This window comes from Hirundo rustica, chromosome 5 (assembly GCF_015227805.2).
Source record: "Hirundo rustica isolate bHirRus1 chromosome 5, bHirRus1.pri.v3, whole genome shotgun sequence".
Classification (NCBI taxonomy): Eukaryota; Metazoa; Chordata; class Aves; order Passeriformes; family Hirundinidae; genus Hirundo; species Hirundo rustica.
Window position 1 is genome coordinate 2319289 of NC_053454.1, and position 12103 is coordinate 2331391.

General features: G+C 46.3%; 1 protein-coding gene across 2 annotated transcripts in view; it reads right to left on the reverse strand.

Annotated features, from left to right (window-relative positions):
- Positions 1-4781: 4781 nt before the first annotated feature.
- The window catches only part of ADRA1D (adrenoceptor alpha 1D), a 41018-nt gene continuing 33696 nt past the window's right edge, over positions 4782-12103 (reverse strand). Inside the window, exons 2-3 of one of the 2 annotated variants that reach the window (XR_005700869.2) lie at positions 9920-10590; positions 4782-4853 (exon numbers count right to left, since the gene is read on the reverse strand). Coding sequence is in view for 1 of the 2 variants with exons in the window: in XM_040064634.2 (XP_039920568.1) it covers positions 10022-10590 (569 nt within the window). In the remaining variant the exon portion in view is untranslated. Of the gene's footprint in view, positions 4854-6309; positions 10591-12103 lie in introns of those variants that run through there. The other variant, XM_040064634.2, reaches the window with a different exon arrangement.

The following is a 12103-nucleotide window of genomic DNA, read 5'->3' on the forward strand; positions in this document are numbered from 1 at the left end:
TGAGGTATAATGTACACAGTATCCATATGCTGATGGTCTTTGAAATTCCTCTCCTGTGATATTATTTCCTCTCTATTACCCATTCCTCTTCCACTTTTCTTTCCCATATAGTCAATATTGACTTCGTTTATAAAGGTTTATTTGTGTTTACAGCCTTGTTTCTATATTCAGCATTTTATCCTGAAAAAGTTTCCCTCCCTCTAAGCTGGGATAAGGTAAAAGGTGGAATAAAGGTTTGATAACAGGTGGAATAAACAAAGAAGAAGCAAAAAATAAAATAGGATTAAGGTAATTTCTGACACTGGACAAAGTTTATTAGGTCCCACAATCATCACTGTATTCCACAAAAGCCTGGGAAATAGGTTGGTGACAGTTTGGTGACAATCCTTCATTATTTAGGGCAGTCAAAGCTAATGCTAATTGTGAATGAATGCTAATTGTGCACAAGAGATGTCTCGATATTGGATCAGCAGGTGGTGAGTTTAACGCTGAGGTGGTTGTGCACTCAGGAGAAGGCAGCAGCATCCAGGGAAGGGCTGCTGAACCTTTGTGAGTGGCTGGAATGGGAACCTCAGCTCCGTGGTAAGAAAGGGCAAAAAAATGGTAGGGGTGGCTTGGAAAGGAATTGTGAATAAAGAAAAATATCATCATTCCTTGTGCATGATGGTGTTATGAATGTAATAGCATCCCTGGAGGAGCTGCTGCTGAAATAGTCAGATTATCTTTGGCCACATGTTTCTAAAAAGGAGGGAACAGACCTAGAAAAGGTCAAGGGAAGGAGGGAATTGAGAGGTCTGGAAAAACCTCCTGTTCAGCTAGGCTAGGATACACATCCCTGGAAGTGTTCCAGGCAGGCTGGACAGGGCTTGGAGCAACCTGGGATAGGGGAAGGTGTTCCTGCCCATGGCAGAGGGGTGGAATGAAATGGTTTTTAAGGTTCCTCCCAACACAAACAATTTGGGGATTCTAGGACAGGATTCCTTCACTGGAAAAGGGATGGTGAGGCTGGACATGATGGCCTGTAATTTGTAAATTAATTACACACATCCATGGACAGCAGATGGGAAGATGTTGTTGCCACAGGATAGCCTGGATCCTGAAAGTAGACATGGGATGGAAAAGGAATTAGAAATATCCGGCAATTTGAGGCCCATTGGTGAACCCCTTCTTTGCATGCCCTGAGTATTAAAATCCAATTCCTTGGTTTAAAGAGAGGATGGAGTAAGAGAGAGACCTCTCAGGCTGTCAGCCAGGTTCTTCTCTCTGCTAATAAAACCCTCCAGGATAAATACCTTAACAAAAAGGGTAAAGCAAAACAAAAACCAAACTGACCTGGCCAATATCCAGCAGCAAATATAGCTGAGGGGGCCCTTGGTAAAAAAAAAAAAAAAAAATATGTAATGCAAAGAGAGTGGGTGCTAAAAATAAAGTAAAAAGGAGAGGAGAGGAGAGGAGAGGAGAGGAGAGGAGAGGAGAGGAGAGGAGAGGAGAGGAGAGGAGAGGAGAGGAGAGGAGAGGAGAGGAGAGGAGAGGAGAGGAGAGGAGAGGAGAGGAGAGGAGAGGAGAGGAGAGGAGAGGAGAGGAGAGGAGAGGAGAGGAGAGGAGAGGAGAGGAGAGGAGAGGAGAGGAGAGGAGAGGATGAGTCTCTACCTTTCTCTTCAGGCTCCTTTGGGTCAGTGGCAGATGCCTCAGCACAGCTTTTTCTCCTTTGCAAAACAGGTGCAGTCTCTGGCCAATACTTTAGGCTCAGCAGGACTTGCAAAGTCAGGCAGAAAAACTTATTTTTAAGGGCAGACAGCGTATTTTGATAATTGAGCCTGACCTCCTGTATAAGCAGGGAAGGAGAGCAGATTTTTACATCAAACCCATTACTTTTCCCTCAGCCAGACCATGCATTGCAAAATAATTCTCTCTTTTCTCCCAAGTTTTGCATTTCATCCCCCAGTTCTCACATTTTTGAGAAAATTTTCTCAGTTTGTTAATAACTCCCTGCGCCCATTTTGCTTTTAATTTTAATTTAATTTATTTTATTTTTAATTTTCCTCTCCCTGATAGTGGATTATCTATCCCTTTGCCTGCTGAATGTCAGAGTCCTGCTTCCCAGATCCCGAGAGGCTGGGATCAGTTGGAGACTCTCAGGAACAGCACTGTGCCAGAGCAAAGATGATGATTTAGAGGCTCTTTGGAGAAAGTGGAGACGGGAAACAAAAGTTAGAACACGTCTCCTGGTACATTAATCAGCAGGGGTGCTTTTATTCCTTTTCACAGGCAGTTTGTTGGCAAAATTATTCAACTTTGTTCAGTTTGAAAAGCTGGAGGTGGGATAAATACCTGTTGTGCAAACAGAAGTAGATGGCTAAGTCACAAAAATTGAAAAAAAACCAGTTTCTAATTCCTTGGGAGTGTGTTGTGGAGAAGAAGAGAGCTCTGTCCAACCTGGCCTTGGACACTTCCAGGGATCCAGGGGCAGCCACAGCTTCTCTGGGCACCCTGTGCCAGGGCCTCCCTACCCTCACAGGAAACAATTTCTTCCTAATATTCAATCTAACCCTGCCCTCTTTCAGCTCAATGCCATTCCTCCTGGTCCTGTCACTATACCTACTCATCTAAAAAGTTGTTTCCCCTCTTTTAAACAAGCTCCTTAAAAAAAAAAAACCCAAACAAATACATGGAACAGTTCAGAATATGGAATTATGCAGCTCACAGGAGCCTCAGAAGCGTCCAGCTCCATTCAGCTGCACTGAATGTATGGAATTTTGGGTAGCCTGAGGACACGGGACACAGTGCCATGAGTGCTTTGGCAAAGAGAGCACAGAGAGAATGTTAGAACAACAAATTCTACACATATTTATCTGTGTTTACATGCAGATCTGAGTAGGCATATCTATTAATACAAATATATGAATATACACCTATACAAACCCACATTTATACCTTGTCAACCCCCCTCCCCTGTCCCATAAAGCTTTAAGAAGCAGCATTTAAGCTTGAAACCTGAAACAGCTGAGAAATGAGAGCCCCACAGCGATCAAAGTGAAATTGGATTTGCTCCGTGAATGATCTGTGAAGACTGCAGTAATAAACACACGTAAAACAATGGAAATTTACTCACATATTAACAACTGTGCTGTCAAGGCAGCAAACCTTTTAAACCCATAAAACCACCTTGCTGTGAGGAAAACGGGGCATTTTACCCTTTTCCCAAGGATGTGTGGAGAAATTCCAGCTTCCAGCTTGCAAACGAGGAAGAGCTTTTGGGATACCTCGGACGAGGTGAAGTTTGGCTTTTTGTTCCTTTTGGTTTTATGCCGGGTTTAGGCCTTTTGGGGGTCTTGTCTTGTGTTCCTGTCAGAGTTGGGAGTTTCAAGCACCTCTTGCAAACTCTGGGAGTGGGAAGTCTCCACCGACAAGGAGGAAGACCACGGTGTTCCTTTCCTAATGATTCTAGCTGAAGCCTCCTGGCCAGGGATGGGGCTAAGATTTGGGACCTCCTCTTCCCAAAAACACTCTCCTGCCGCAGCTGAACTCGAATTCCTGACCCATCCGTTGTTTTGTCAGGTTTTAAGGGAACCTCGGATCTACCAGGGGAGAGCTGAGGGGTCTGCACAGGCAGTGCTCTTCCTCTCAGCAGCGCTGCTAACTTAATTATGTCACATTTCAGTGAGATTTATGAATCATCCATACACCTTAAGAAATTATATTATTATTACTATTATTACTATTATTACTATTATTATTATTATTATTATTCATCCAGAAAATAGGAGCTGTGGAGGGAAGAAGAGTAAATTTTCAGCGCGGAGCTGGATCAGGCCTTGATTTTACGTGAAAATCCCAAATGCTCTCTTTTAGTGAGATTTTTAGCCACGGTGAGCTGGATTAATTCGGCTGAGTCCCTCCTTGACTCAGTCTTTTTGAAGGCAAAGGAGAGAAGTGAAATGTCCTGTGTGAAATGTCCTGCTCGAGGCTGTATTATAAGAAGTTAAATTGGAGATCTGGGCACAATAAATGCCAGATAACGTTCTCAGAAATTGCATAAAACTTATTTTTGATGCCTACACCCTTCCCTTAAACCCCAAGACATCTGTAATCCACCAGCATTGCACACAGGAAATCTTTAAATTTGGAGAAATTTGGTTTATTGAATTGAATAGAACTGAACATTTTTGCTATAAACCTTTTTTTATTATTATTATTTTTAATGGCCTCCTGGGACCTCAGTGTAATTTACAGTCTCTGATTTGTCCTTCTTGGCCCCTTGGCAGGACTCTTTGTCCCAGGATGTCACAGGGGCTGGGTGTCCATCCTGATCTAAGTTTTGGTGATGAGTTAAACCACAGTAAATATCCTGTGTCCTCTTTTCCCAGGAGAAAAGGAGGGTTTGGACTTTCAGTTTCTCTCTGTTCTTTGCCCATCATTTATTTCCCCAGCTCCCAGCCCATATCCTTCTGCCGTCATCCTGAGCCAGTTTTGCACCTCAGGTTTTCTGTTCTGTTCCCCGGCATGTGCAGATATCTTGGATAGCCTAGGATGGCTCAAATGGCATGAAATGCCCATATTCAATCCAGAATTATTTTTTTTTTCCTCTAATGGAATTTAAACATGACTCATACACGGACACCTGACGGGAATGGAGAGGTTTTAATCCATGAGCTGAATCCCACAGGAGGTACCAAAAAACCCCAAACCTACTTGTCAGTGACCTTAGTGTCACTCTGTGTGTTGGGAGACTCCAGGGAGGGACCCTTAGAGGTCTGAACGTGGAAAAAAAAAATGGAAACCTTCGCATAGGATGGCTGAAGTTTCTTGGGAAACCTCTGGAGCAACTCCCAGTCCCAGATACAATCCCCGTCCTGCGAAAAGATTGTAAAAGTCAGTTTATTGAGGGGAATGGTTTTCAATTTCTGAGTGGCAAAAGATATTTCCCAGCAGGAACTGGCACACAGGGATGGTGAAATCTTTTGATGACTTGAGGTACATTTGGGACTAAACTTGAGTTTTCCATTGTTTTTTTCCCCCCCACTCATTTTTGCCTATGGGCAGGGAAATGCAGGCTGAAGTTTTGGCATGGATGGGCTGCCAGTGTGCAGAGGGAAGGGACTCAGAGAGTGCTGGACCTTCCCAGGGCCTGGATCATTCTGAGTCCCCTCTCTGACCACGGGAAATCCAGCAGGAATAGAGGGAAAGGAAAAGCCAACAGTGAAATATCCCTTGAAATATCCTCCCAGCTGACAGCAATTGCTGCCTCAGGGATTTCTCAGTCAGAGATTATATAAACATTTACAACTGCCCTTGATGGGTTTATCTGTCACCAAGGCACCTAATTGCTGTTCTAACCCCTACAGACAGATGCAATATCGTGTGGTGATGAGTTCCACCGTTCAAAAATGAGCCATGTGAAGAATTACCTCGCTCGGTTCATTTTGATAATTGGGCTTGATGTCACTTAGTTCTTGTACCATGAGTGGCAGTGAACACTCACTCACTGCTGGTCTCCTGGTTTTATAGACCTGAATTCTCAGCCATCACAGTGCCATTTGAGTTAAACGTTCCTTGGATGGAAACTATCCTGTAACTTTGCTCCATTTTAAGTCCATTGTATGCTTTTTGAACTGAATAATCACAAAAACAAATGGGAGTCAAATTACACACATATTGAGAAGTGCAAAGATATTTTCAGGTAATTCTCAATCTCTTCCATTCTCCATTTCTTCCCTCAAATTCCCCAAAGTAATTTTCACCTCTGACTGCTATCAAATATTGATCTAGTGTTTTCATCTTAGATCTTTTGATTTTCCCTTCTGCTTTTCCCTTTCCAGCCTCAGACTTGCATCATATAGATAAGAATCCAGAGAATGGTTTGGGTTGGAAGGGATCATAAAGCTCATCTCATTCCACCCTCCTGCCATGGGCAGGGACACCTTCCACTAGCCCAGGCTGCTCCAAACCCTGTCCAGCCTGGCCTTGGACACTTCCAGGGATCCAGGGGCAGCCACAGCTTCTCTGGGCACCCTGTGCCAGGGCCTCTCCACCCTCACATGGAAGAATTTTTTCCTAGTATCCCATCTAAATCTTCTCTCTAGATGTAGCTGGTGCAGTCCCTCTATGCCTGTGTGTCAAGAAACAGAGAGTGTCCTACCCTGACGTGCTTTTGCCATTAATTCTTCCAAGTGGGCAAGATTATCCTTGTGAAATTGCAAAAAAATGTCTTGGAGAAATAAGCAAGAGTGGATAATTTTCAGGTTTTTCTTCCTCCCTCCTTCATCCCCATGTTTTAAAAATGAGGCACAGCAACAATTCACAGCAATATTTTAGACAGGTTTGTGCATGTATTTGGTACAAACAAACAAAAATATGTGCATTCTGTTTCATAGAGCTTACATCAATCTGGCAGAACCTGAAACACAAAACAGAAATACTCCGGCTAATAAATACATCTGGGGATGAAAAATAAAAATCTATACATAAAAAAATCCCAACGTTCTGCTAAAGAAAATGTACACTTATATACACACTGTAAACAATAGTAATGCAACCCAGCTGCAGCCCAGCTCAGGCTGACAGGGACCTTCCTTCCCTCATGGACTTGGGAGAGTCCAGTGACACAAAAACTCATTTTCCACCCTCAGCTCTTGGTTCCTTGGAGCAGCAAGGTCTGACAATGCAACTGTGACATGGAGCCAGCGCAGTGAGGTGGGATCTGATGGATAACTGAGGTGCAGGCGCTTTGGGAAATGGCCTGCCTGGAAATTTTGATGGAACAGGGTAATTTCCTCAGCTGGTCACACCCTTGTGGATCCAGGGAAATCTGTGGGATTGGACTGAATTTGCCTCCTGAAAGTCTGAGCCCGTTTTTCCAAACTTAGGGGAGCTTAGAAATTCAGGGATTCAAGGGGAAATTATCAATTCCGGACACTCAGGTCATATTTCATACACGATTTTCCTTCCTCCCTGCCAGCAAAGACAGCCCTGTCTCCTCTAAATGAAGTTCTGCATGAGCAGCCTCAGAGTCCAGTCCTGGCGCTGCTTCTGACGCAAGATGCCAAATGGAAGTGGGGTGAAAATTAAGTATTTTGCCTGAGTGCAGTACAGTAGATCTCAAGGCTTTCCTACAGCACCTTCCAGGCCATCTCTTGGGGGAGATCAAATACAGTGAGTAACTGAGCCAGAATCTGGGCATCTAGTGTGTGTGTGTCATGTGTGCTTAAACAGACTTTATTTTCTCCCGTGTAGGTCTGTAAGGACTTGAGGAAGCAAACCTCCAGACTAATCCTTTTTTTCCTTCTCAAAAAGCTTTCAAGGGAGTGGAGGCTGTAAATATAAATATTTCAATACTGGGGAAAAAAAAAAAAAGAAAAGTATATTGAAAAGATCAGGGAGAAGTGTGAGCAGTAATACCAGCTCATTTATGGGAATGCACTGCTTTCCAGCATTCGCTAAATCTTCACTTACAGAGGGATGTTTGCCCATTTGTAGGAGATTGCCTGGTGTTTTGGGAGTGACACATTTATACAAACACAGTGAAGGGTGTGTGTGTCTGTCAGGTCACGGATGCACTCAGAGACTGTCCTCTCCCTGGTCCCTTCTCTGCCACATCCCCAGTGCCTTCCATCAGAATCCCCAAAACACCCAGGAAACCAGCGGCAGCCGCAGTCCTCACATTACAAAATGACTTTTTGTGTCGCCCCATCATCACTCTATCGTCTCACTTCCCTTCAAAGCTGAAAAAACAGGGGAAAAAATGTATTTCCCCACAGAAGTTCCCATGGGGTGTTGGGAAGTTCCCTGCTTTGGTAGGGCAGAGCTGGCAACCTCAGGCTGGTTTTGCAGGTGCTGGAGAACATGCAGGTGGTTGTGAGTTCAGTGTAAGTGCTGGGGTTTGCTGCTGGGAGGAAAATATCTGGACAAAATCTGCTGGTATCTGTGCAATAATTGGTCCAGTTTGTCCTGCATCAAGTAAAGGGTGTTGAGACAGGGCCAGCTCCAGATATCTTGTCTCAATATGCACTGCACAAAAGAGTAAAAAAATAAAAAAAAGTCCAATTTCCCTCCTGTTTTGTTTTCCTCTAATCAGGAACATCAGAAAGATAGGTGACATTCTCCTTGCTGTGCCTGGGAGCCTTTCATCTTCCTTTGGCAGCCACCCTTAGTGGGGTGAGCCAGATGTGCTGCAGGCACTTCCATGAAAGGCTGCCCGTGGGTTTGAGGGCCAGTGCTGATGTGCAGCAGTTTCCACCCAGGACACGTTCAGTGCCATGTTTCCACCCCTCAGGACTTCACATTCCTGTACTTTAGTTCCCTGGCTTGAGGCACTTCACCTCAGACCTGTCCTCTGCCTCCATCACCTACATGTCTCCTGCTCATGGCTCAACCTCATGGTCGCTCCTTCGGGGTCATTGTCTGAAATCTGATTAAAGCACTCTGAATTTTCAAACCAGCGCCTGCAATCCATGGCCAAGTAGAGTTTGGGTGACCATTTCCTGAGCTGTCTGGTCAAGGTGGGCTTGCCATGGCTTCAGCTCCTGGAGTTTCCTGGAGGAGGCCGTGGTGCCCTCCTGAGGGGTGCTCACACTCTGGGATGGTGAGCAGGGAAAAATCCCACTTTTAATTGTCATTACTTTTGACACAACCAAGGCAATTGTTGGCAACTACCCAAAGTTTGATGTATCAAGCATGTCGGGAGTCCCCTGGGAGAAGGATCATGAGTGTGACCCTGACTGGGGAGAAGATCCCTCTACTTGAGGACGTCCAACTGCACCTCAGCTCCACTTCAGCTTGGACTCCATGCGCAGTAGAAATGCAAACCTCCAAGCTCAGCCATCCCACCTTTCCTGAGCCACAGCACAGGCTGGCTGAGGACCCGAATTACAGAATGACAGAATCATTAAGATTGGAAAAGACCTCTTGGATCGTGGAATCCAACCATTAACCCAGCACCACCACATTCACCATTAAACTATCTCCTCAAGTGCCACATTCACACATCTTTTGAACACTTCCAGGGATGGTGACTCTGCCACTGCCCTGGGAAGCCTGGTCCAGTGCCTGACCACCCTTTGAGTGAAGAAATTCTTCCTAATTTCCAGCTTAAATCTTCCCCAGCACAACTTGAGGCCCTTTCCTGTTGTCCTGAGTGAAGCCCCTGGGATGCATTTTTATCCTGCGTTTTTTGAGAAAAACAGCGAGAGCAAAGAAGGGGACGGGAAGGTTTGGGGATGACTGACACCAAAAGGAGCTGGTTTCTCTGTGTGTCACAGATGGATGTTCACTAAAGCAAGGTGGGTTGCAAGTGTTTCACGGTAAAGTGAAATGCGAAATGCTTCACAGGATGGAGTTAGAGCTGAGAGAGACCTGCACACCCCTTGGCCTAAAACCAGGTGGTGTGGAAGGGCCAGCGCTGTGGCCACTGCAGAGATGATGACTGAGAGCCGGGATCCCTCCACCTTGCTTGGGAATACCCCAGTCTGCTCTCCCTCCAAAGCCAAGCCCTTGTCTGGGTGTCCTGTTCAGGACCTACAAGCTCCCAACCCACCCACATAAAGGATCAGCTGTCAGCTACTGCTTGGCAGCGTCCTTCCTGGATGCTGCCTCTGGATGGAAACATGACCACATGTACTAAGGCAGGGTTGGCAACTTTTGGGATTCAATCTTTCCATTAGATTTCACCGTGGTGTTTTTAAGGCAAAGGAGACATCCTGGTTTCCCTTAATTGCACAGCTTCTTCCAAAGCCAAAGCCAACCATCCACCAGAGGAGACAGCTCTTGCCCTAAGGTCATAGCCACACCTTCTCCTCCTGCTGTGGCTTGTTAGAATGGGATATGCCGTTGGCTCTAATTTGAGGAACCCATAATCCCACAGAAAGGGCTGAGCTCCACATGGGGGATGCTTGGAAAACCTTTGGGCAACTGCATTTAATACCTGATTGCTGCTTCCAGCCTGCCTGACAGACCCACAGGTGGTATCCCTCCATGTTTCTGTTGGATACCTCTAAAGAAACCATCGTCAGCTGCCCCAGAGGCTTCAAATATCTGTTTCTCTCAGCCCACAGCAGTCTGTTAAGTCATGGGTTTGGTAGTCGATGGTTTCTGTGAAATCGTGAGGGATCCCGATGGAAACAGACTCCACCTCTGTCTTGTAGGTGGCTGTCACCCCCCCTTTGCTGGAGCCACCCCGGATTTTGTTAGAAAGGCTGTTCATCTTCTCCTTCAGCTGGGTGGATGCTGGTTTCTGGAAAGGGGTGAGCATTTTCCAGCCCTTGAAGCTGAGTGTTCGCCTCTTACTGGCTCTCTCCTGGAAGGAGGAGTTAAATATGAAGGAGCTGTTCAGGGTGTTAATCCTGGGCCGTAGGTCTGTCTCTGAGTCCTGCACCGAGCTGTTGATGGAGGCCCCTCTCCAGTGGTGGTCGTAGACCCTCCAGATGGGCCGTCGCTGCCGGTGGCACTGGCACTTGAGCAGCCGGATGAACGCGCGCTTGAACTCCTTGCTGGAGCACGGGTAGATGATGGGGTTCACGCAGCTGTTGAAGTATCCCAGCCAGAAGATGATCTTGAAGACGATTTCAGAGGGCTTCAGGGATGGGAAGAAAGAACCTTGGGAGAGATTGGAAGGAATATGGTTAGAGGAAGTGGGAGGATGAGGCAGAGTAAAGTGGTAAGGGTGGTGTGGAAACCTTGGAACCCCTCAGGGGAATCCCCAGGGCTTTGCCCTGGAAGAATATACCATAGAATCTCCCCACCTAGGCTGAAAGAAAAGACTTGCCCCACGGTGCCTTGTACCACTGCGTGATCTGCCTCAGTTTTGCTGTCTCCATATATCCCTAGTTCTCACGGTTTCTCCTTTCCCCGTTTCCCCGTTCGCTGTGGTATCCCTGGTGGCCTGCCCCGTGTCCCCTGTGGGGCACTGCCCTTTGCCCTGCCCCTGTACTGCCCCTGTGCCCGCAGACCATTGACTCCAGATCCCATATTCAACCCTGAGCACAGCTTTGATCCTGCTCTTTTGTCCCTGATCCCTTCGGCATGGTGGGCCTAATAAACTCTGGCTGGAACTCACCAAGGGAAGTATTCCTGTATTTCCTTTGCTGAGCTGTCTGTGGGAGGTGTGTGTGTGTGCATGGACTGGAAATGGCTGTTCCTTGTGGCCTACTCCGAGCGGCTTCTGAAGGAGACGCTTCCACAAGGTAGCGGCATTTCACCATCCTGCCTCATTGCTACAGGTCAATCCTGTCTGGAGGAGGTGAGATGTGTAGAAAAGGCTGACGGTGGGGTGGTGCTGGTGAGACCCTGGAACACGATTCCCAGAGAAATTGTGTCTCCTCACCCCTGGAAATGCCCACGGCCAGGTTGGATGGGGCGTGGAGCAACCCGGCCTAGTGGAATGTGACTTTCAGGGAATTTACTGCCTGCAGACTTACAGACTTCAGCATAAAACCATGGCCACAGCCCTGTCACCTGCACTGAGAGAGGAGCAACACCCCTGAACCTCCTCCTCTCATATATTTTGGGTCATCAGTGCCACACACACCCTCTGTTCAGATTCTGTGGTGATGTGAAGGGCGGCTGTTAAGTGGGCTCAGATAATATCCACTGCCCCAAAGCTCATCTCTGATACTTTAAAACACTTCTGCCCACCCAGTCCCTCCTTAGGTTTTTGCAGTTTCCCAGCGGCTTTCTCGGTGGAAAAAGTTGGAGATACTTTTTTTTTGAGCCAGAAGATGTCAGTGTTGCTCCCACATGGCCTCAGAACAGCATTCCCCACTTGGATCTGAAATAACTTTCTGACTCAGCCTTAATTTCTTTTAATTTTAGCTCCAGATGACAAATCATGCCGCCATGTGACTGAGCGTTAATTTGTATTTTAGTAAATAACATTAACTCCAGATATCATTATTATTTTCCCCTGCGCTCCTAAGCCTGGTGTCAAAACAGTAAAACAGGTGCCAGGAGCCAGAAATTCCTGACTGAAACTACATAAAAGCTCCTCAGGCTGTTTGCTGAAGGAAAACCACGCTCCAGGAAACTCAGAGAACTGGTTCCAGCAAAGCTTTTGTACACCCATCCCTAAAAAGTGGAGAAATTTCAGCCAGACTCAACATTAGGTACGTGG